Below are 24,799 nucleotides of genomic sequence, written 5' to 3'. Positions count from 1 at the left end.
CCGAGGAGTTGGTCTCGTAACCTAAAAAAAGGTTTGCAGGTTTGATTCCTGGGTAGGGCACTGCCATTGTACCCTGGAGCAAGGTACTTAACCTGCATTGCTCCAGTATATATCCAGCTGTATAAGTGGATGCAATGTAAGTCGCTCTGGATAAGAGCGTCTGCTAAATGACTGTAATGTAATGTAACTTCATAGCTAGTTTTGTGAGGAACATACTTTGCCTTTTATATCGTGTGGTATCTAGCTGAGAATTCTCAGCACAAAATATTGAATGTTTTTGTGACTAAAATCTGAAACACATATTTCACAAAAAGAGCAAATATCTGTCCTTGTGTAGTAGCACTGATATAAACACAAACTCAAAAACGAAGACAAATAATCACCCATTATTTAATTTATGTGAACAGAAGGATGACAGATACAAAAGAAATTTAAAAAGTGCTGCATGTTCCTCAAGCATTTCTGAGCTGGATGAAAATTACAACTTTTCATTGTGCTATCATGCATACCCTGTATTTAACCAAAATGTTTAATATAAATTCACTAAAAAATTTAATTTGGCCATGCTCTGTACAACATATGCAATGGAAAACATTGGGCCTGATTCATAAAACATGTATGATGACGTGATCGTAAACTGTGTAAGAACGTTTCCAAGAACATTTTGGCATTCATAATTTTTTTCTATCCTGTATTTCTTCTTGATAAATGCTGGCTATTTGTAAGTTTTATGTGCAATCCTGTTCATTAGAATAAGGATTGCACATAAAACTTACAAACAGGCAGCATTCATCATCTCATACTCCTGGGATACGCACAAAAACAAAGGTCTGCACATGCGTCATGAATCCCATATTGGTTTTTCGATTGAACAGTTTTAAGAACAAAAGTAAGAATAATTGGATAAAAGTTTTGTGAATGAGGCCCATTGACACTTATACATTTAGTCTTTTCATTTTGTTTCTTGTCTATGGTTAAAAAAATTAAAAACACATCTAAGCCTAAAAAATGTAGGTGTCTATTCCATATACCCTCTGTATGTTTTTTCAAATTTAAGCAATTCATTTGAAAAAAACTTCACTTCAAAAATTCTTTGTTTTTGGGCTTTTTACAACATATTTAATATCCACACAAATGTGAAAGAGAAATAAAAAGGGGCTTTACTTAATCTTGTTTTTTGACTAAAGAATTTATCTCAGAAAGATCTTAGTCGCAAGCTTAAGAATTCGGAACATTCAGGACAGAATACGTAAAATTATATATTTTAAAAACGCCCTACAACCATGTCTTTCCAGTGAGTCCTGTATCTTCCCTGAAACACCTGACAGTGTAAACTAGTCCCCCCCGCGCAGCAGCGCCACCTGCAGGCTGTGCTGAAGGTCCGCACCTTCACAGCTGGCCCAGAATGCAGCAGCTTTGGTAGCGCCAGGAGCTCTTCCAGCTCTCTGGGTTGCAGTGGGAGGAGCTTAAGAAGTAGGCGGGGCCTCTCCCGGCTCTGCAGCGTACGAAGCCACCGGCCACATGCGTCAGCAGCAGCGCCTGTCACGGCGGACGAGGACGAGACGTTGCCATGGGGACGCGGGGCGGCGTTGCCGTTGGCGACGGGGCGGGGCGGGGCGGGGGGCCCGGCTCAGTCCAGGGGGAACTCGCAGGGGTTGCGCCGGTCCCGCCGGGCCGCTCGGTACACGGACAGGAAGTCCTTGTACCGCGGGGCGCACCCCAGCCAGGCTTCGCCGAAATGCTCCGTGCCCGTGAACAGGAAGTCGCCGGGCCCCGCCCTGGCCTGGCACTGCAGCAGCGTCCGGATGGGCCCCCGCCAGGCCCCCGCGGCCCCCGCCCCACGCTCGAACACCCCGCTGCGCTGCCGGTACACCCTCCCCGCGGAAACGTACACCAGCGACGTCTGCCGCTCGGAATCGTGGGACACGTTCCTGATGAAGCCTCGAACCACTGGGAGGACAGGGCAAGGAACATCAGTTTATTTGCGTTTTTGTTTTTATTTTAAACAATCACAATTTTAAAAAAATAATTTAAGAAATCTTTTATTCTAGTTCTGCCTTTCTGTTAACAGGTCTTCTACAATCACAGTACTCACACAAATGTTATTTACAGCATGTTTTGTCAAACTAATCTAATTTAAAAACCAGCAGAGATGGTGAGATGTTGTCGTCTGCAATCTTAATGCGAGACACTCAAAATGGAATGCTTGGCTTATGAACGACTTCAGGTGTGTTGAACTGTGTAACGGCCAATCAGAGTGAGATGTTTTTGTTACTATGTTACTTTGTGCTTTGAACCATTGTGTCCTCCTCTGTGTGCCCTGCTTATGGGGGGGGGGGGGGGGAGGAAAGTCATTGAGAACATCAGACTTTGCACCCTAACTCTACACCCCCCCAGCCCCCCCCCCCCCCCCATAAGCAGTTACACTTTCATTAGCCAGCGATGCTGTCCCGTCTGAAAGCCTGTGGGGCTGTTTTTTGGGGGGGGGGATTAAGGGTGCTGCAGTAAGGCCCTAAATGGAGCTGCTTCAAAGGGCCCATTGATTCTGGTCTGTTGCCGTCTTTAGCCTGTGTGCGCCCCCATTGTTAAGGAGGGGACCCCACATCTGTCAGGCCCCTATGCTGGCAGGACGGGGCGGGACTTCGCCCCTCTGCGGCAGGATGGGGTGGGGATCGGCCCTCTGGGACGGGGACGGGGCAGCAAATGTGGCAAACTGTTCTTGCGAAGGAGTTGTATTTTACCAAACTATCTTGTTAGTGAAATGCTAATTATGATATTTAAAAAGAATGTCTTTACTCAAGCACCTTCTCCAATGGGTGAGAGTACCTCAAAGAAAAAAGAGTGAATGTATGTATAGGCTATAGCTATAGCTTAATTTAATAGAATCAAACAGGGTCTGTATACTTTCTAGTATGTGTTGAACTATGTACGTGTAGCTATGAGCACAGTGCGCACTTGTGGGAGGAAGTTCAGAGGGGGACGGAGTGAGCGTTTTGTGAGAGTTTTGTGAGCGTTGTGTGAGCGTTGTGTGAGCGTTGTGTGAGCATTGTGTGAGAGTTTTGTGAGCGTTGTGTGAGGTGGTGAGGTCTGAGGTGATACGTGCCGAAGTCATGGGCTGAGGGGGCGAGAAGTCATGAGGGGGCCGAGCACAGGGCTAGGGGGGGGAGAAAGGGAGAGGGGGGAGAGGGAAGGAAGGGAGGGGGGAGGGAGAGAGGAGAGGAGGGGGAAGGAGAGGGGATAAAGGGAGGGAGGGGGGAGGGAGAGGAGGGAGGGGGAAGAGAGGGAAAGGGCAAGGGAGGGGGGAGAGGGGAGAGGAGAGAGGAGAGAGGGGGAGGAGAGAGGGAGAGGACAAGGGAGGGAGAGGGATAAAGAGGGAGGGGGGAGAGAGGGAAAGAGAAATCAGTATCACAGTGTGTGTGGTTTGGAGCCGGTGTACATGTCTGCATGTGCGTTTTCTTATGTGTGCATGTATGCATGTGTGCGCACATATGTGTGTTTGTGCATGCACATATGCATTCTGGGTACCCCACCCCTAGGTGAAATAACTCTTTTTTTTTTTTTTTTTCCCCCTCGATTAATGATCAGGCACTGCGAGCTGAGAGCGAAGAACAGACCCAGCCGTGTTAGGAGGAGAAACGGACCGCACGCACCCCGCCATCGCTGAGAATGAGGACAGACCCTGTACCACACAGACTCGGGGCGAGACTGAGGTGAGTGCAGCGTAGATTAGGGATTCCCAAACGGGCCTCGGGGGGGCGGGGGGCAGGGGGCGGGCGTATTAGGGTATTAGGGTGCGTTTACGTGGGCTTGGTCTGATCAGTGTGATTTGTTTTACTTATGTAAACGAGCAGAGCTGTTAAAGGATCTCTATTCTGAGTTGGTCTTTTACACCATGTATTATCAATATAATGTATTATTGTTTTTGCTTTATGGTATTGCTATATTACAATGCTGTGAAATATATTATTATATTTTCCAAAAAGTCAATACAATACAAACAGCATAGGCCACTTCTGTAAAGACACGTTTATTATGTTGTGTCAGAAAGTGATGTATCTTGAGGGAATGAGGGAATATCTCACATCTTGTACCTGAATGCTAAAATGGCGCTTCTGCGCTAGGGAAATGAAGAGCTTGGGTCAGCGCAGATACTAATGAGCTAAACCTGCTTTCGGTTACCGCCATTTTAAAGACTCAACGATGGAAGCTCTTAAATGCAGGTGTTCAGGTATAGCCTGGCAAAGGTACAGACTGGCTGGGGAAAAAACTAAACTGAGGAAGAGGCACCCATCCCGTTTACAGCAGTGGTTTCCAAAGTTGGGGGTGGGAGGTGCCAGCTCCTGGGGGTAGGGGGCAGAATATGGGGGGTGCGGGTTGAATGAAAAAGGGGGAGGGGATAAAAATTCCAAATTACCAAAGGGGCTGATTGAGAGGGCCGCCACTCTGCCGGGGGGGGGGGCGGAGGAGGAATGCGTCATGTGACCTGACCTGCGACCTTATCAGTCACTACGTCCAGAAAGCCAATCAGCAGGTCTGACCCCATTTCGGACACGGTCATCGTACAAACCCCCGTGACATGCCCCCCCCACCCCCAGGGTGTCGCTGTGCCCATCGGTTAATGGCTGCTGTTGTCTCCTGACACTTGTGGTGTCGTTCTGATAAAGAGGAATCGGCCCAGTGGCCGTCGCCTGTTCCTTTGACCAACGCATGACATCATTGCACCTGCTCTGGACAAACAAATGCACACGGGCTCTGCGGAATTTTGGGAATGCTTGGAATGCCTTTGCTCTTTTCTCCCCCCCCTTCTGCTGCCATGCCCCACCGAGACCCCAGCAACCCCCACCCCCCTCCTCTGCTGCCATGCACCCCAGACCCCAACATCCCCCCCCCCCCCCCCCCCCAAAAAAAAAAACCCTTCCCAAGCATTCTTCACACCCTGCTCATGCCATTCAGTGCTCTGCTCATGCCAGATACGGATAGTGCAGACTCTGTTTTTCCCTCTGCTGGGCTGCAGTTTTCCAGTCATCTTACTCTAAATTCGGGGCCATACCCCACCCCCCCCCAGCATAAAGTGGTGGGGTCTTCTGTACGTAACAGTGGTCCGACTGGACCGTCCTGTGTCAGGTCTAAAAGTTTGAGGATGTGTATTTGTTGAGCACAGTATCGCAAAGTACCATGTTGTTCATTTCACCTCATGAAAGCAGCTCATTCAAAAGTAGGTGAGTGAAAATTATTGGCTATAGGTTGTCCTTGAGATTTTCCATGAAAGGGCCCTTCAGGCAAACTCATAGGTATCAATCGGCGTAATTGTTTGTAATTAATCGTTTAATTAATCGGCGCGCGAATCTGCCTTGGTATCTTACCATGTAGAACGGTGTCGCGAAAGTCAGGCGACGTGCTCTGGTTTCCCAGCAGCTCGTAGCGGAAGCCCACTGTGCGCCGGCTGATGTCCCTTTGGGGGCTGGCCTGGAGGAATATGGCCGGCGTCTGCCGCCCCTCGGTGCGAAAGCAGTGCACCTGCTCGGGCCGCCCGCCCTCCGTCATCAACAAGTTGAGCTCTCCCGCGCGCTCGATGTACACACTGGCGCCGCGGAAGCTGCGGAACGGCTTGATGCAGATGGTTGTGTGTCGCGTGGAGGACAGGTTGGGCTCCAGGACGACCCGCAACGCCTGGCTTGGGTAGACCCATTCCACGGCACCCTCGGTGCAACGGAGCCGTACCTGTTGCACTGTCCGCGAGTGGGGCTCCCGCACGAGCCCACTGAGAGAGAAGACACGGGGAATTCGAAATGTGAACATACAGCGGCTGCGTAAATCTTAACAGTACAATAATGGGCGCGCGCAGGTGTGTTTAATTCTGTGCTTTTGTTGTTAAGCGCATAATTTTGCATATGTGACTGCACACGCGAGATCATCAGTGTATAGTCTGGGTTTTTATGAGGCAGTAAGCAGACGACAAATACGGCAACAGCCATTCATGGTAACAATATTTAATTAATCTGCCAGAATGTCCTTGTCGTTAAAGTGTTACTTTCCTCTTCACTATAGTTACAATTTAATTAAAATTTATTAAATCGACATTGGTTATCGCGAAATAGAGCTAAATTAGGGCCAGTCAACATCATAAGCAGTTTCAAAAGTTCTAGCCGATGCTAACATTTAAATAATTTTGTTGTTCAGGAGACGTATTCTGAAGAAATTGAGACGCTCTGATACAATACAACCTTTAGTCTGCACAAGATCTAGTGTAATATTTCAGTTGTTTTATGTATCAAATGAAAAGGACGCGTGGAATGAGCTCTATACCATACATGGTTTAAAAGACATTGGAATGATCTAATGAATATTCCCATTTACACAATGAAACGAGCCCCCTTTTTCCTTTTAGAAAATGGGTTAGGCACTAATTTACACCATTTTTCATATGAGGAGTAGCCTAATATCAATTTCAATCTCACCTTCCTCGCCAGTTGCACAAATCCGCTGCACAAGTCGCTGTCCAGACGAGAAGCAGGCTGCTCAGTCTCACGTAATCGCTCGACGTCGGCGACATTGCTACTGCCACCGCTGGCGATGCACCTGCAGACTAAATTCCACTTGGTGACAAAACATAACCGACGGGACGGATGACCGAATCTATATTTCCCTTGGTAATTTGCACGTGCCTTAACGGCGAAAGGGTGCCACACACTGGGAGCCTGTGATCCCAGACGCCGGGCTGCACGCGCATTAAACTGCGGAACTTGATTATAATCGTATTCAACCCCTTTGACTCAGCCAATGACTTCTCGAGAGTTACCGCTATCCCGCTTTGAGGAGGAGTGTTTGTGTGTGAGAGAGAGAGAGAGGGAGGGAGAGAGAGAGAAAGGAAGAGGGATAGAGAGAGAGAGAGAGAGAGAGGGAGAGAGAGTGTGAGCTCGGTCTCAGAAACATGTCACAGTGCCAGCCGAGAAAGAGAGGGATTTAAGGTTTAGCCTTCACTTGAATTTATTATATTTTTATTATACATTTATATTTAAACTGTTTGTAAGATCTGTGTCAATTTGAAGACCGATTATGGCGACGACAACTTTATTTAATCTAAAATAGTCTGTATGAAATACACTTACGCTAAATGAAAAGTATGTGCACATTTGAAAACTGGTATATAGGCTAATAACTGCTACAGCAGCATTCAGATTTGTAGATTTGTAACTGAATGGAGGCTGTAACTGAAATGTATAGCGTACAAAAGGTAAGCCTATATTCTGGCCCCGGAGCGTTGTTGTTTTGAGGTAGGGCTAAAAAGACGATAAAGCTCTTTTGTATGGGTCCAAATCGGCTTTCACAGACGTAATGATATCATCAAATCATTGTAATCTAAAGTGATGTCGAAGTTGATGGATGGCAAGTGAATGGGGGGCTCAGTTGACCTCTCCATTGTTTAGTTTCACCGGTTGACCGAGTGCCAGAACTTTCACGGCTGAACTTCCTAGAGTTGCCCTTGAAATTGCTTTTGTATATGCATTACCTATTTTCCATATTTCAGTGCATACAATATTGGCATTTTGGGGGGATTTGGAGGTGGAGTGTTACTCACAAAAGTACACCGTGTAATTCAGATTTTGCGCCCGAAGAAATGACGATTATGCCGTCGCTCCTGGAGCACTATACACTGGGCCTGGCCGCGCGCCATTCTGCCTCACGAGACTATGAAAAGACAATCCGGCCCCACGGCCCTGGCCATCTGTTACCTTTAGGTGGAAGGCAGAGTCGCACATTGTCCACATCTGCACCCTGTGGAAGAAGCACGGCCAAAATGTCGGCGTTAAATCAACGCTGGTAGCGTGTATTTTATTGATAGACTACACGTGATACCAGCTGGACTCCAATTCGGCCAAGAGTTTAATTAACACAGATAATTTTACCGCGAGGGCCTACATATGTACCCTCCACTGCATTTGGAGTGAATTATAATTTGGGTCTCCTATTGCCTAAAACGAATAGGCTACATCGGCATAGCGTCGAAGTCTCTAATTTCCCGAGAAAACGTGTTGCATGTGAAAATTACCACAAGGCACTTCAATAAATTTTAAGATCTTTATTTTTGAGTCACAAAACCAAAAATTATAGCATGTAAACCATCTCGATATCGATTTTCCACAAAATATGTTGAAAACGTACTGTGTATAGGCAATAATTTACACAATCTGAAAATATTTCTTATATACAATTAAATGTATTGGCTTATTTCCAAAAACCATGCTTGTGTTACATTCAATTGGCTAACATCTCCATTGCTTAATGGAATATATTAATTTCGTTTTCGAATTCGCCCACGTATTTTTCTCCCATATACATTTTATGAATACCATCAGTTTATGATGCGTTAAACTCTGAAATTTAGAGTGGACAGTTGAATGTTAGTTGCAGTTACCCCTGAAGTGAAGTAACCTAATGTAGAATGGCAGGACATCATGGATGCGGAGGGACGCAATTAATAACGTGGAATGTGTAGGCTAGACTACCAGTTTATTTCCCTGCGATGTTCGTCTCTACACAAATGTGTTGCGTGTTTTTCCATTCATGTAAATTCAGGAAAATGATAACATCACATCATGCAAGACGTCAACATCTTGGAAAGGACTAGACTTCTCTTTTCATATAAAAAAAGAGCATAGCCACCTCAGCAGAAATTCTTTTCAGCAGTTGTATTAATTTAAGACAACCAGCCAATATCTCAAAATTGGTTAGATGTTTCAGTTGCGCATGAGTCGCAATTAAAAATGATCAAATTACTTGCGACGTTGCCATTGCTAAAGAAGCTCCTTAAAGACAATTAGGCATAATTTGTTCATTAACAGTGAAAAACGGTTGTCCGTCGTCAAGTCGGTCACAAGAACAAATTCCAATCTAACCATCCATCAGTCGGCCAAAATTGTGAATTGAGAAAGGTTCAACGAGAACTTTAAATTATGACAAATGGCAATATCACAATGGGATCAGGCGAGGACGAGTGTAACGAGAAGAAAGTGTACAAATATTCTGAGATACGGTCACTTAAAGTTCACAAATATTTTAGGCAGACAAAACAATTAGTTGGCAACATCAACTGTGAAGGTTCCACTACAAAAGTTAAAGCGTGAGGATCGAACTTCGGTCCCATATGCGATTTACAGTGATAAGCGAGTGTCACTTCAACTCAAATTGCTTACTAAGACCAACAATTCGCTCCAACTTTTTATTTGTGATCCGGGGGGTCGTTCCAAAGCACAAATAACAGCCGTTTGGAGCAAAAAGCGAGCTACAGTAATTTGCTCTCATTTTGCTTACTGTCCATTTTAAATATTGATATGGCCACGATTTCCTACGTCCGTCCACAGTCTTGTGCGTTACCATTTTGGCTGTGATCGACCGTGTAAACTGTTCTCTTCAAAACCGAGAACGAAAGACGAGAATTCCGGGGATTAACACTGTTTCTGTGTGAAATGTTTAGTCCATAAACAAGGAAATGCAAGACCTTGCCAGTGCATTCGCCAAAGGAATTCGGTAAACACAACACTATGAGCAGCGACCAACCATTAACTAAGAGATACATTTATCAAAAAACAAAACAAAGACTAATATCCAGTGTTATTGGGTCTACAGGTAGGTGCGCGTGCCATATTGTAACATTCAGCAATTTGCGAATTTTGCCATGATGTGTATCATACAAAAAATGTATAGATGAAGTGCATTAATTTCTACAGAGCAGAAAATCCAGTGATTGTTACGCTCGGTCCAGATGTTCAAGGGAGAAGTCCCGTAATAAGCTGCAATATGATGCACTGCATGTTATGCATAAAATAATTCCACGAGTTTCACAAAGCAGCCCCCCCACCCCCCTAGTAGAAAACTGTTACATATAATATACGAATTCATATTAATTGCAGCACGCATACATGTGTGTGCTTCCCACTGCAGACTTGGGGCTGGACCGCACATTCCATTTCATAATTCTAACCTTAGGGTGGAAGGATTTTATGCATATTATAAAACATGCCAAGCCAGATTGTTGATGGCCTCTCTCCTTTAAAAGACCAAATGCTCACAATTCCTTAAACTGAGTTCAAGTGCTGTTTCTGTTCATAACGGTTCTAAAGATTCTGGCAAAACATCAAATTTAAGTCGCCAAACTTTCCGCGACGGAAAAATAAACTAAGTTATTGATTTTAGGGATTGTTGATCGAATCAAGGCCAGTGTTTCACGACCCGTATTTCCACAGTGCTGGCTGAGTTCGCCCCCTACTGGCCGTGATGTGCAACAGACATCCCTCTTGGCACCACGTGCCTCACAGGTGCAGTGCAGATGGCACTTTAACAGATTCCTCCCCCCTAAGCTCCATGTTCACAAAGCGAACAAATGTTATCAGACACAGTTAAAGAATAATCAAAAATAACTGAACCATTAGGACTCTAGTAAAATTCCTGCAGATTACTGACAACTTTAAAAGACTAAATTGTCAGGGATGTGGTGAAGCATTTTCAAATTTTACAGGCATGTAAAGAGTAGAAAGTATTTTAAAATAGCAATTTGACACAGGTCTGGCTATGAGCAGTAAGGGGGCAGAGTATATTTGGAAGGGGGCAGAGTTTTTGGGGAATGGGTGGAGTGTGGTTTGGTAGAGGTAATGTTGGCTTTATATGCAGGATACGACTGGGAGTGGCCTGGGGGTGGTACTCTAGGGGGCGCTGTTGCTGTTTGGCACTGGCTGTTTGAGCGCGGCGTCGGTGTCGGAGCTGCTGGAGTCGTCGTCGTCGTCGTCGGTCTGCTCCGCGCTGTGGTACAGCATCAGCGTCTGCGTCTTGTGGGTGATGGTGATGGTGCAGGGTCCCTGGGCCCACGGCTCCCCGTCCACCTGCATGGGCATGCGGGAGCTCTTCAGCACCATCTGCAGGCAGAGAGCGGTACAGCACAAACATACTCATTAGGATTATGATTGGTACTAGTGTTATAATGAACAATTATGGAACTATAATTAAACATTTAAGAAATAATAATGCATATTATGATTACTCTTATTCTTCTTCTCATTATTATTATTGCTTCTATTAAGTGGAACTGAAGTTTTCTTTTGATATGATGAACAGGGTAGTTATTGGGGGGGGGGGGGGGTTGGTTGCTATTGGATCTTTTAGAGACTGCAGTGAGTCAGAACCTCCGTTAGTGTCTCAATGGAAGGACAGGACCTTTGTTACAGGGCAGTACCCTTATTCCCTGCAGTGGGGCCCTGGATATCACAGGGTTCTTAGGGTTCCCCCTGGTGGCTGTGCTGTGTACCACATGTACTAACCAATCCCAGCTAGGCTGTTTGAGAGTAAAATTACTGTGCAAAAGGAACCCTTCAAGGTGTGAGGTCACAAATATGTGATCATATATGATGTTCTTAACTGAGCATTCTAATGCTGATGTAACAATCACTGTTGGTAATTGAAAGCAGACTGAGTTCTAGAACACTGAAAAACATTACAAAAAAAACCTACTCTTCAGGGTTTAGATTAAATCTCAGGATAAAAAATAAAAAAAAACTAGTAGTGTAATGGTGGGATTGGCAGTTGCGCAGACAGAACCACACAAAACCCACCCGGACTGTGTGGGCCTGGCCCAGGCGCACGGGGTTGGCCAGCTTCACTTGGATCTGTGCGCAGTGGAAGGACCCAAACACCCCGAGCACCTCCAGCAGCCCATCGTCCAGCCTGCAAGGGAACACAGACACAACGCCTGATCAGCTCCTCCAATCACAGCGCAGAATACATCCCAGCATAGAAATTCAAGATGAGCTCTCCACCAATCAGAGCACACTGGAAATAACACAACCAAAGGAGGGCAAAGATAATTGGTGTATCCCTCTGGCTATACTGCCAAGATACCACAGGGGATTCCAGAAAAATATCCAGAAAGTACCCACCCATCACCAGTGGCGCTGTTCCGTTTCGTACTCTGATTGGTGGAGTTCCACTCTGGTTTCTACGCATAAAAGTGACTGCAGATGTTCCAGTCTTGATATTTCTCGACATTCAAGCGCTTTCCACTGATTTTTTTATTTAAGGACAGCTGCAGTAAGTTTAAACTGTCAGTTTAAAAGGTCAAAATGTATGAATTGTATTCATAAGTGAAACCTGGAGAAAGGGAGCCTGTTTCTGGGTCACCCACCTGGTAGGGGGGCACGGCTCGTCGCCCATGCCGTCCCACAGCCTGCAGCCCCCGCCCCAGTACCGTATGTTACACACGATGATGCCCTCCAGACTGGGCAGGCGAACCCTCTCCCCGTCCAGCTCCAGCTGTGAACAGACCGCCACTGTTATGTTTATTATCATTATTATTATTATTATTATTATTATTATTATTATTAATAATAATCATATTATGTGAGACTTATATTCTGGTAGAGGCGGAGCAGACTGGAAAAAGTGCAGTACAAATAGGCCCTGTACCTCAATCCTCTTGTCCAGGTCTTTACATTCTTGGACTAAGCAGTCTTTGGTGCCGTAGAAGAAATACACAGCCTAGAACGCAACAGAAATGAACACGTGTGGCAGTCAAAACCAATGAAATCTGCAGTTTGCAGTGATGTCATGACATTAATCAGCTGTTTGGGAAACGGCAGCAGGCACCAGGCTGCAGAGATCGCATGTGCCACAGAAGGCTTTACATCTTTACCAGCTAATGTCCATTCCGTTTGCGCATACTGTTGCAGAAATGCCTCATGTGCTCACTCAGGCTTCAGTGTTTGCAGAGGGGGAAAGTCCAGGGGTCAGAGAGTAAAAGTCCCGCCGTGCGTTTCCTCCACCCATAAACTCAGCCAGCTGATTTTTGCTAATTATTCACTAAAAATTGTGCAAAAAATGAGCAAATCCAGGTCATTGGCACAAAATACCAGGGTGGACTTCTACTCTCTGAACCCGGATTTATTTGTTCTCGCACCCCTGAACCCCTGAACCCCCGAACGTTTGTAACGTTATTGACCTTGTTAATGATCCGGCTGGAGAAGAGCGAGGGTGTTTTCTCGCGGTGGGCGTGGAAGTTCAGCGCCATCAGGGCGTCTGGACCCACGGAGAAATAGTTGTTCATGGACAGGACCTGTGGCATCGTGAACACAAGGTGTGGGGTTAATGTTGGTACTTAATGTACATCATGATATATATTAAAATCATTAAAATATTATCATTTATGATGATGAACATGGGGACTGGTTTTCTCTGCTGTAGTCGCTCACCTTTGGTTTGCGAAAGTTGTAATATCCCTTGGAGGCGATCTGCACTTTCCACCTGGAAATGGAGATAGTTTGTTGTGTTGATACTGCAGAGAACCGATCAGCAGCTCTTTTTTTTACATGAATGCCAGATTTGAATAGAAACAGATTTGAATAGAAACGGTTCTAAAGGACCGATCGCTTCCATTCTGAAATTAGATAGAGGCGCTACCCCTGTCCTTACTAATGGTAATACAGGGCCTACCCGGGCATCTACATTGGGCTACTTCTGTGGAGACGTCACAGTGTAGTACACCCACTTCAATACTGTTTACGTAAGCCCCTCCCCCCTGCTCACTGATTGGACGTGGAGGGTCACTAACCTGTCCATCTTGACTACCTCTGCGTCCATGATGTTCCGCAGCACCTGCTCGACGGGGATCTCCCCGGCGTACCCCGCCCCCCAGCCCAGCGTGTTCGACAGGTCATTTCCTGTTCCCAGCGGCAGGATGGTCACCTGTGGGGCGAACTGCTCCTGGCCCTGCAAACACACACACACACACAGACACGCACACACACAGACACAGACACAGACACACACACACACACACAGAGTAAGACTGAAAAACAGAACATCCTCCAGACCAAACAAAGGCCACTCCTGGGCTAGGTTACCTAAACGCCCCCCCCCTCCCTCCCCCCAACTGCGTACCAACCTCCCCCCCCCACAGCGTGCCAACATCACCCCCCCCCACCCCCCCACTGAGGGCTGTAAGCTGCTTAGTTTTTAATTTTAGAAATAATCTAGAACCTGCCAGCTCCACGGGCTTAAGAGAACAGTGATGGGGGGGGGGGTTAGGCTAATGGGGGCAGGCAGTCAGCCATGTTACCTTACCAAACAAGCATGCGCATGACGTTATTTAATTTAGGCCTAGGTGTGAAATGCAGTTACTGGGAGTTTGCGCCGCTGGCATGCGACAGGGTCAGCCCTGCTGAGCCTGATGCATTATGGGTAACGTGCTGAGTAGGGCGAGGAACTCTGGGCGAGGCACAGGGATGAAAGCAGCAATGATGGCGAGCGGTGTGCTCCCGGGAGTGTTGTGTTCACTGTGGGCGTGGCTTACCTTCAGCTTCATGGCGTCGATGGCGTCCAGCACCCAGCCGACCGTGCCGTCGCCTCCGCAGACGAGCACGCGCACGCTCCCCGCGGGCAGCAGCACGCACAGCTGCAGGGCCTTGGCCGGGGGCAGCTCTGATAGGTCAAACACCTGGGACACAGCGCACACACAGCACAGTGTGAGCTCAACTCAGAACTACGTTTCCCAGGGTGCAATTTTCCTAATTAATCAGGAAGTACTGCTCTTCACACCCGAAATGTCTGAGGCTACTAGTCTTTCTTGTATTTTTGGAAGTAACACTGATGTTTCTTCACTGCTATTCATTGCTCTGGATAAGAGCATCTGCCAAATGACTAATGTAATCTCTGGCTTTATTGCTTGGCATTCTCTCTTACTTTCAGCTGTCAAACAGTGTGTGCGTAATTCACACAGTGTGCTTGTAACATAATCAAGCCCTCGGGAAGATTTAAGAAACATCACATCCCTGTTTTTTTACTGTCGTATAAAAACATCACATCTCCGTTTTTCACTGTAGTGTAAAACATCACATCCCTGTTTTTCACTGTAGTATACACTGTTTCTCACGACTGGATCGTTCTAAGTAATGTGGGCTTGCAGCTCCGGTTCGTAGGCGAACAGTGGCACTCACTGTGACTGTGAGAAACCACGGATACGACCCCGTCTCTTTACACTCCAGTGGAGCGTTCTGCAAAACTCCTCACGCCATCGTGTGGGAGCTCTAAATAAAGAACCTTTGCTCTACATTGAAGACCAGTGAGTCACTGGTCTGTGTGCAGCTGTGACTCAGCTTAATGGAGCAGTACCACAGAGCTTAATACCACAGCGGGGGGAGGGGGGGGGGGGGAACCAAACGGGCGCCAAGAATCAGGATGGCTGACGCTCGACAGCAACAACAGCTCCGAGGTTCTCTCAGGACAAGGGCCTCTGCTCTCTGAGGGTCAAGGCCTCTGCTCTCTGAGGGTCAGGGCCTCTGCTCTCTGAGGGTCAGGGCCTCTGCTCTCTGAGGGTAAGGGCCTCTGCTCTCTGAGGGTCAGGGCCTCTGATCTCTGAGGGTCAGGGCCTCTGCTCTCTGAGGGTTAGGGCCTCTGCTCTCTGAGGGTTAGGGCCTCTGCTCTCTGAGGGTCAGGGCCTCTGCTCTCTGAGGGTCAGGGCCTCTGCTCTCTGAGGGTCAGGGCCTCTGCTCTCTGAGGGTAAGGGCCTCTGCTCTCTGAGGGTAAGGGCCTCTGCTCTCTGAGGGTAAGGGCCTCTGCTCTCTGAGGGTCAGGGCCTCTGCTCTCTGAGGGTTAGGGCCTCTGCTCTCTGAGGGTAAGGGCCTCTGCTCTCTGGGGATCAGGGCCTCTGCTCTCTGAGGGTAAGGGCCTCTGCTCTTGAGGGTAAGGGCCTCTGCTCTCTGAGGTAGGGCCTCTGCTCTCTGAGGTAAGGGCCTCTGCTCTTGAGGGTAAGGGCCTCTGCTCTATGAGGGTAAGGGCCTCTGCTCTCTGAGGGTAAGGGCCTCTGCTCTCTGAGGTAGGCCTCTGCTCGAGGGTAGGGCCTCTGCTCTCTGAGGGTAAGGGCCTCTGCTCTCTGAGGTAGGCCTCGCTCTCTGAGGGTAAGGGCCTCTGCTCTCTGAGGGTTAGGGCCTCTGCTCTCTGAGGGTCAGGGCCTCTGCTCTCTGAGGGTACGCGTCTGGCACCGCCTTCATCCCAAGCCGACTCCACGGATGCAGGCGTTTTTTTGGGGGGTGGGGTGGGGGTGTGGGTGGGGCACTGACCTGGACCGGGTTGAGGACGGTGCGGAACTCCCTCAGCAGGGCCTCCCCCATGTTGTTCCCGCTGCGCGTGTTGGCCAGGACGAGGACGGGGGTCCAGCCGCTCCCGCACATTTCCGCCAGCTGCAGAACAAAAGCGGGAAAATGATCACCGTGACAACGCGCTGCCATCGCAGGTTTTAACTCACAAGACACACCTCCAAACACGTATCACACAGAACAACAGCCATGCCACGTTAAACAGTCATTTTCTTCCTTTTAGATTAAAAAAAATATATACAAAACCCCGATCTAATTCCAAGTGGATAAAAAACGGTGTAAATGCCAGTCCTTTCCAAACATAAAATGCCCATCTCTGCAATAACACAAACTTCAGGGACGCTGATATTCAATTCACAAATTAATTTATGTAAAATCCAGGCAGCTCTGCATAAAGATGATCTTCCTGAAATTCAGTCATCTCTCAGCTCATATTTCATAAAGTAAAAAAGCGTGCTTATGCAATGTTGAGCGTCACCTTTCTACAAAATGTAACTTTCGCGCCGGTTTAAAAAAACTGCCAATAACAAACCGTCAGCATACCCTCCGGGTCTGCCATATCCTCCAGCACAGACCAGCAGCTCTCATGTTCCAGTTTTGGTTTTGGTTTTAGGGAAATTCCGTTTCACGATATGCATGCGTCTGTCCAGTTACACAGTATGCTTGAGGGGGAGGGGTGGGTGCAAGGTTAGTGCACAGGGGGTAGCATTAGGGGATGGGCTCATTGGAAGGGGGTACTGGACAGTGGTGCAAGGTTACAGGGGTAGCATAGGGTGGGCTCTTGGAAGGCAGTGGCAGTAATGGGGCAGAGGGGAGCATATCAGGGCGCAGTATCGGGGCAACGGGCGCAGTATCGGGCAGTAGAAGTATATGGGAGGCGAACAGGGGCAGTATCGGGACAGTATCAGGGAGCAGTACAGGGCAGTATTGGGACAGTATTGGGACAGTACAGGGCGAGTAACAGGGCGCAGTAACGGGCCGCAGTATCGGGGTGCAGTATCGGGGCGCAGTATCGGGGAGCAGTATCAGGGCGCAGTATCGGGGAGCAGTATCGGGGAGCAGTATCAGGGCGCAGTATCGGGGCGCAGTAACAGGGCGCAGTATCGGGGAGCAGTATCAGGGCGCAGTATCGGGGAGCAGTAACAGGGCGCAGTATCGGGGAGCAGTATCAGGGCGCAGTATTGGGGCACAGTTTCGGGGCGCAGTAACGGGCCACAGTTTCGGGGCGCAGCACCCCCTCACCTTGCTGTGCTCCTCGCTCTGGCCGCGGCGCAGCTTGTTGACGCGGTGCAGGTAATGCGGCGGAACGATGAGGCTGCGGAACTCTCCCAGGTCGCAGCGGCTGCCGTCCTGCAGCCCCGCCCTGCAGTCCTCGTGCACGGTGGTCTGGCACCACACGCACCTGCCGGAGAGCCGACAGACAGCTGTCAATCAATCAATCAATCAATCAAGCAATCACACGCACCTGCCGGAGAGCCGACAGACAGCTGTCAATCAATCAATCAAGCAATCACACGCACCTGCCGGAGAGCCGACAGACAGCTGTCAATCAATCAATCAAGCAATCACACGCACCTGCCGGAGAGCCGACAGACAGCTGTCAACTATCAGTACACACGCCCTGCGGAACCGACAGACAGCGCAATGCGAATCACCCAGTCCACACGCCTGCCGCGACAGCAGCTGCACCATCATCACATCTATCACGTATTGCACACACGCACCTGCGGAGAGCCGACAGAGCAGCTCAATTTCACATCACATGCATCCTGCAAAGACGGTCTCATCATACAAGCAATACACGCACCTGCTGGAGAGCCGACACAGAGCTGTCAATCAATCAATCAAGCAATTACACGCACCTGCTGGAGAGCCGACGTACAGCTGTCAATCAATCAATCAAGCAATCACACGCACCTGCCGGAGAGCCGACAGACAGCTGTCAATAAATCACACACACACCCTGGTGCACCGTTACACCAACATCCAACAGCGCACACACCCATCTTACACACACCTGTCAAAAAGCAGCTGCACCATCATACCACCATCTTATACGTACAGACACACGCACGTACACACACGCAAGCACGCTCATTTTACACCATGCTCCTGCTAAAGAACTGGCTCTCCATCATACAGCCATCCCACACACACACACACAATTTACACCACGCAAGCTACACCAGCTCCTCTCGTGCTAGACGTGAACAGGAACCCCCTCAGGCAAAGAAAGGCCAGTGAACATTTTCTGTGGAGCGTACTTTATTGCCCTCAGGGCTATGTACAGACACTCGCAACAGGTAGAACACTGGTAGTCTTATTAGTTTGGCAGTCATATATAGTCAATAACATTGCGTTCCAGGTTATAGCGTGCCAGACTCATTGCCTAAACAACGCCGAATATCCTGGAATAGAAAAATACTCCCAGAGACCTTTGCGGCACAGCACAGCCATGAAAGATTAAATCAAGCGCACAGAAATTAAGCGTTCTCCTGTTCGCTCTGTAAAATGAATGCAAATTAATTTTGTTTGATTTTCTAGTAAAATTCGAGGGAACAACCTGTAATGTGCGGTTTCTCCGAATCGATTCGCTTAGCCGACTAATCACAGCTGGAGATTTAACGCCGGCATCCAAAAGGCCTACTTAACGTTCATCCATCTCAGCTGTAAACCCCACCATCCCGGGCTGGCTATTGGTTGATATCAAAACAGCAAGTAGATAATGTGAAACGGCACTTGTGCGACGGTTGGAGAGGCAAGATTAAAGTATAATTTAAGGTACGGTTATGCTAACAAGAAGACTTGACAGTTTAAAAAGGACTGTAACGCTGCCGTGAACCAACGATAACGATAACAAGTCAACTGGATCAACTTAACAACGGAAGAGTCCACACAGGTGTGTTTGTTTTTACCTGTAGTCGCACAGCTTGGGCTGCGTGCCACACTGTTGTTTGCATACCGCACAGTAGCTGCAGAGTGGAACGTTTCCGCGCGCCCAGCGATGCGCCAGGCTTCCATCCGCCTGGGCCGGAGCCATGATTTCCTTACACGGCAGGCTGCGGTCGGCCCGGCGCAGGCACTGCTCGTCGGCACACACCCCGCAGCAGTCGCAGAAAGCGCCCTGTATAATGTGCTGCGAGCAGACGCAGCAGTAGGTGGGCTTGTTGAAAAGGTCGGTGTAGTGCCACCCGTGCTTGCTTCTGCGAAAGATGTCCTTTATGATCATTTTCCGTTTGGAGCGCTGCACGCTGCACCACAGCGTGATAATCACGGGTACCGCTACGGCCAAAGCGGTCCAGGCCAGGAGTGTCCATTCATCTCGGGAGTCCACGGCGGACTCGCCGTTTACTTCGTCCGCTTCCATCTACCTCAAAGTGCTTCAGACAGACAGTGTGGTGACAGGCTAATGCATACAATAGACTATATTTCAAAACGTGCACGCCCTCTCCGAGCTTCTTCGGAGACTGATGTTACCGTCACACTATCTCCTCTCCGCATGACTCTTATGTCACTAAATATGTAGTTCTACGGACAGTGAAAAATCCATAAAACGGATGTTGTTTTTCGCGATTGTCACTGCAGAAAACCAAGGTGTTGAGTCAAAAGCATTTCAATATAGCCTTCGCCGAGCTGCCTGTCTTGTGTCGACTACTGCGCATATTAAATTCGCCGCATGTTTAACACGATAACTACACGTTCTTGAAAAAGACCACAGACAAAAATAATCTGCCATAATCTCAATAGACAATCGACAGAAGCCCATCTCATCGATGGATGACGGCGAACCCTGCACTACTCACGCCTAGGCGAACGCACTAATGCACTGAGTTAACAGACCAATAGACGGAAACGGAAATCGTGACGTATTGGTTTTCCTTTCCTGCAGCGGCGCTTCATGCAAGCAGTGCTCCGGATGTCAAAAGAGAACGAGCTATGAGCACGAGCCTGTAAACCTGGGCCGGCACTACTGCTGTTCTGAGAATTCTGAATGTATGCAGTCGCCAGGGGCAACACTGAAAAACGTTAAATTGACTCAAGCTGCTAATATGTTGTCTGTATTTCCGTTGGCTGCATCGTGTACACAAATATTTAACGCGGAATACTCTTCAGCTAACTAGCCTGTAGACTACATGTGAATATGTCTGTATGTATAAATGTAGGCTATCAAAATGAGTTGCACCGAAATCTCTCAAATCCCCAGTGCTATACAATTTTACACCGTCAGTAAAGAGAGAGGCCTAACTTAAGTTTTATGTTATGTGTGAATGTTTGCATGTTTGATCCTCATGAATAAGGATATTATAAAATATGTTGTAAAATTCTATCTGTTGCTATTTGATGAAAAACGTGAGGGGACACACTATTAAATGCTAATTAACGGACTCATTCCAGGCTTGGAACATATCTATGGGAAAAGTCCAAAAAGTGAGGAAATCTTATTTATTTATTTGTTAAAAAAAAAAATTCAAAAGACAGAGCGCAGTGCGTAAGAGGTTGGTGGAACGTTAAGTGTGAATGTTATTAAAATGCTTAGGCTAGCTGAAATTACAAAATACAAAAACAATACTGGACTTAGATTAGATTTAGATTTATTTATTTAATTCATGTGATTTGTCTTGTCTCTGCCTTTTACTTGAATGTAGGCTACGCCTGATTTGTAATTAAAAGCATAGCGTACGACAATGCTCAACAAGTAAATGCATAAAATATTAGGGGGTGAAACGGCGGTGGAGAAAATTACGTGTCGAAATGATTAATAGGTTTTATCTGCGTGCAGAGGTAGGCTACTAAGTGGCGTTTTTCTCCAGCAAAACAAAAACCACAAACACTCGAACCACGGGAACGTCTTAAATTGAGTCACAGACCCTGAATCACTCTACGTTTTGCAGTTGAACTGGTGGGAAGTCATGTCTACGGCCGACTTTTAACATAGCCTCTTCCACAGTTTATAATAGACGTATCCCATCCGCACTTTCGCAAAGGTTACGCGACGTTTTCGGTCTCTTCGAGCTGGGTGGTAGCCTACATCACAGGGCTAAAGGGAACGAAGGGATGTAGGGTCATTGTTTCATTTGAAACAACCGGTTAATTCTTGCTTTCCTGCGTTAGGCTGCTGATGAAGTATTAAACATCGTTTGAAATTAACAGTTCAAAATATGTATATGAGGGAACGTGCGTTTCCATTTGACCCAGAGCCTGGTCACAAAGCGTACTGAAGACGACAGAGACCAGCTGTTGACAGATGTCATAAATATTATTTAAAAATCAAAATTTCGCTTGGTGTTCCGCCTGCCGTAAATAAATAAATAAATAAATAAAAATCTCTGCTTTGCCAGCGGGTCTGTGTTTACGCAGCCAGGTCGATTTCCAGACCCCGTTTGTGTCACGTGGTCTCGGAGCCCAGTTCCCCGGGGAGAGCGAACGGTGAATGGGAACTTTGTTACTCTACAAAAAAAGAGCTTCTCGTGGCATTGTGCTGGGATGGAATTCTTCTGAGAGTGGGGACCCTCAGAGAGAAAAACAAACCGCAAAACAACAGCAGCTCCACCACAAATCCAGTCCAAGTAACGCTGGTGAACAGGAGAGGGCATCTTGCACTTTGTGTGTACTTTTCTGGGATAACGAAACGATCCACTAGTACAATTTACAGAATGAGCCTTTTCACTTAATTTCTAACTAAATTTCAGAATGTGATTTGGACCATTTTTGATATATTTTAATTCCAGTCTCTATATGTAATGTGTAAAAAGCTAAATCAGAGCCAGTAATGCACATCTGTTGTTAGATATTTGCTGATAGAAAATCTTCCAAATAGTGGAGACATCCAGACATGCAAGTCCAACTGTATTGGAACTAACCACCAGTTCACTTGCCTGAACTTTGACCTTGTACAACTACTAAATACTGCAGTGTAGCAGGATGGATATATTGCATTCTGACTTCTGGCATGCGTAATATGCCCTTGATTCATAATGCTGCAAATTGTCGGTTGTTTTGCTGTTATGTAAGTAACTTACTGCCTGCCAATGATCAATTTGGCTGGTGTAAAAATTAAGATAAAAACTTTAGCAGCAGATGCATGGATGTTTCACTACCAAACTATAATTGTAGAGTAGGTTCTTTGGTGGGGGGTGATGTGAGCCAACTTGAAGGAGGAGGGAAAGCATCCAGAAGATAAGGAGGAGTTCAGCAGGGAGGTGGTCAATGGGAGGATGTCAGGGGAGGTGAAGGTGGAGAGGGAGGGAAGGAGCAGGGGGTGGGAGAAGGAGTAGAGGTAGCTTCAAGTAGTCCTGAAGGAGCTGCGGATGTCTGCAACTTTCTCATTAAAGTTGAAGAAGAGAGAAGATGGAGGTGGTGGATAGGTGGAGGGAAGAGAAGGTAGAGAACAGCTTGTGAGATTTATAGATTTATAGGTTTTTAATTTTTGGTTGAGAACAGTTGACCTTTGCAGAGGTGACAGCAAATGAAAAAGGCAGGGAGAAGGGACTGGTAAATGGACAAATCGGTGTGCGGAACCCAGGATTTGCGCCCATTTTGTTTCTGCTGCCTGTCAAACTGACGGATGTTGTCAGACAGATGTTCGTGCAGGTCTGGAAATGGCAGGACGGAGAGAGTCAAAGAAACAAACAGCAGAGTAGACAAAACCCTCCCCCCCCCCCCCCAAAAAAAAAAAAAAAAAAAAAAAAACAGTAAAAGCAGAGTATACATGCTAGTGGTCAGAAAAAGCAGACACTTGGCCTGCTCTAGAAGAAATCCTGCAGCTCCTGCACACCTGATGTGAATTCACTCAGGTGCTCCTTGTACTGTATAGAGATGTAGGGTTCTCCTACATCTCCTACGCACCTATCGTCTGTGATCCTAAGACAAAGTTTGGGCCTAAACTTATTTAACCTTGGATTGTGGCTGGTTTATCTGCAGAAAAGCTGTTTTTTTCCTACTTACAGCTAGGTAGTTTTGCAAAACCTGCAAGAACTAATGCCTGGCAGTACATGATGGCACTCTCTTTCTAAACAAAGTCAACATTTATCCTTAACTTTTTTTTTCCTGAATAAAGGCTCCTGAGGCATGTCCATTTCGGTGATTGCCGAGTTAACCACACCGTCGGTGAGGATGAACAGTTCCATTTCATTGTGAAGCGTTATGGACAGATGTTAATTGAATTCAGTCCTATTTGCCAAAAGTGGATTCCCTACTCGTTCTGCATGCAGTAAACATTTCACATTACAAAAAGGATCCGGTTATTATACAAACAATGCGTCGCCCTACAAACAGAAGCAGTCGGCGTGCTTTCATCTAAAAGAGCGTTTCTCGTTTAAGTTAATGTGGTCTATGCACATTTTCTCCGTAAATTAATGTAAACATATTGAAAGTACTTTTAACAATTATACAATAATATTTCTTTCCAAACTAAAATGAGGTAGCAGTAGCCTATGTGATCCTCAGTTGTCATTTTTATTAAATTCTCAGGTTAGACGGCCGACCTCTAAATCTCAGTTTCTGAAATGCTATCGCATTAGGCACACTTTGTCGATTATTTCATTGATAGAGAGCAAAGCGCATTAAATAAATCTAACTCCATTGAGCTTGAAGCAAAAAATGTACGGCAGTGTTTTGGTGCTACATTTTAAATCCAAAATCTCGGTAGAAACCCTTCGGATTCATTTCTGGCAGCCAAGGTTTATACACAATGTGACAAAACAGTAGCCTACAGCGTAGCCTACCTCGTATCCTCAGACAACAACGTCTGTTTTGCAAATATCATTTCAAGTGTATTTTCCTTTTGTCTCAAACTTGTAATTACATGTAACTTGCGCTGGCCGCGATGAGCCGAAATAAATGATCTCGTATAACTTGTTCATTCTTAACACTGACGTTATATAGGCTATTCATATAATACATTTTTTTAATTCGTGCAGTAAGTAGGCTACATTACAACAATTATGACGCAAGCGTCAATGTTGCGTGAATGGTATAAGGAGCAGGGCAGTAGGCCTACATTTGAAATAATGAAAGTGCGACTCGTCAACGATAAATGCTGACTTCGTTAAGTGAACGTACTTAATTTACAAATTGTGTGTAGGATGTTTCTGGTAAAAAAAAATACACCCATCGTCTCCATCGCTTAGTACAACATAGCCTTCATACATTTATTATATTTTGTATGTTGGATGGATTACCCCGATTTCATTCCCCATTTATTGTTTTATATATGTGAAATTCTCACAGATGTTTCTATTGTCCGTCGATCAGCCGGTGGTACACTCATCTTGTATCAAGCTAGGTTGATTGAATCAGGGTTGCGTTTGTCTTTTCACTTTCAAATACGTCAAACATAAACCACTATTTGCATTTTACAAGCGCTGAGCACCATTTGTGAAAATCCCTGGGAAAAACCCGTAAATATTTATGCCTGCGATTCGCCAACTCGGTCTTCGGGCATAAGTTATATCAGCCTTGATCAGTGCCAGTTTTTTTAATTGAATTCAAACGAGTTGTTTCCATGGTTTCGTCTTTACTGACTGGAAGATAGACAAACTTTTTTCCGTTACAGGTTTTCCAGCGCTGGGCGTACAGTATTTACAGCATTTTGCACTCCCCTTTATAATTATATCTACCTAACAATTAAGCAACCAACCGATCAATAAAGCAATAAGAAACTG

At 46.6% G+C, this 24,799-nt stretch overlaps 3 protein-coding genes and 1 long non-coding RNA gene across 9 annotated transcripts in view; 2 read left to right on the top strand and 2 right to left on the bottom strand.

Annotated features, from left to right (window-relative positions):
- The window catches only part of scpep1 (serine carboxypeptidase 1), a 397,664-nt gene that overhangs the window by 14,517 nt on the left and 358,348 nt on the right, over nucleotides 1-24,799 (top strand). The gene's annotated exons all lie outside the window — the stretch shown is intronic.
- LOC135244100 (meteorin-like protein) lies at nucleotides 380-7,567 on the bottom strand. Its single transcript, XM_064316300.1, has 3 exons — nucleotides 6,459-7,567; nucleotides 5,332-5,761; nucleotides 380-1,954 (listed from the first exon to the last, which is right to left on the bottom strand). Exons 1-3 carry the CDS (start codon nucleotides 6,551-6,553, stop codon nucleotides 1,631-1,633), a joined length of 849 nt encoding a protein of 282 aa, XP_064172370.1. The 5' UTR covers nucleotides 6,554-7,567; the 3' UTR covers nucleotides 380-1,630.
- Nucleotides 8,066-19,995, bottom strand: dgke (diacylglycerol kinase, epsilon). Its single transcript, XM_064315705.1, has 11 exons — nucleotides 19,052-19,995; nucleotides 17,379-17,538; nucleotides 16,101-16,220; nucleotides 14,336-14,479; nucleotides 13,595-13,752; nucleotides 13,236-13,287; nucleotides 12,986-13,099; nucleotides 12,454-12,525; nucleotides 12,173-12,300; nucleotides 11,604-11,715; nucleotides 8,066-10,910 (listed from the first exon to the last, which is right to left on the bottom strand). The coding sequence occupies exons 1-11, from the start codon at nucleotides 19,501-19,503 to the stop codon at nucleotides 10,701-10,703; spliced, it is 1,722 nt and encodes a 573-aa protein (XP_064171775.1). The 5' UTR covers nucleotides 19,504-19,995; the 3' UTR covers nucleotides 8,066-10,700.
- The window catches only part of LOC135243712 (uncharacterized), an 83,749-nt gene continuing 77,534 nt past the window's right edge, over nucleotides 18,585-24,799 (top strand). For 3 of the 6 annotated variants that reach the window (XR_010326761.1, XR_010326762.1, XR_010326760.1), the window contains exon 1: nucleotides 18,586-19,035. This is a non-coding gene — a long non-coding RNA (uncharacterized LOC135243712). Of the gene's footprint in view, nucleotides 19,036-24,799 lie in introns of all 6 variants that reach the window. The other 3 variants (XR_010326763.1, XR_010326759.1, XR_010326758.1) reach the window with 3 other exon arrangements.

This window comes from Anguilla rostrata, chromosome 17, assembly GCF_018555375.3.
Source record: "Anguilla rostrata isolate EN2019 chromosome 17, ASM1855537v3, whole genome shotgun sequence".
Classification (NCBI taxonomy): Eukaryota; Metazoa; Chordata; class Actinopteri; order Anguilliformes; family Anguillidae; genus Anguilla; species Anguilla rostrata.
Note: the sequence above shows the minus strand (reverse complement) of the source record. Positions and strands in the feature narration are given on the sequence as shown.

Excerpts from the sequence above, each read along its gene's own strand:
- dgke (XM_064315705.1), bottom strand. The coding sequence starts at position 19,503 with ATGGAAGCGGACGAAGTAAACGGCGAGTCCGCCGTGGACTCCCGAGAT. Across the intron at positions 14,480-16,100 it reads CCGTCCTCAACCCGGTCCAG|GTGTTTGACCTATCAGAGCT; the intron begins GTCAGTGCCCCA and ends GCTGTGTCCCAG. Across the intron at positions 12,526-12,985 it reads CCAGCCGGATCATTAACAAG|GCTGTGTATTTCTTCTACGG; the intron begins GTCAATAACGTT and ends GTTGCGTTCTAG.
- LOC135244100 (XM_064316300.1), bottom strand. The coding sequence starts at position 6,553 with ATGTCGCCGACGTCGAGCGATTACGTGAGACTGAGCAGCCTGCTTCTC. Across the intron at positions 5,762-6,458 it reads TTGTGCAACTGGCGAGGAAG|TGGGCTCGTGCGGGAGCCCC; the intron begins GTGAGATTGAAA and ends CTTCTCTCTCAG. Across the intron at positions 1,955-5,331 it reads GGCAGATTCGCGCGCCGATT|CCAGTGGTTCGAGGCTTCAT; the intron begins AATTAAACGATT and ends TGCCCTGTCCTC.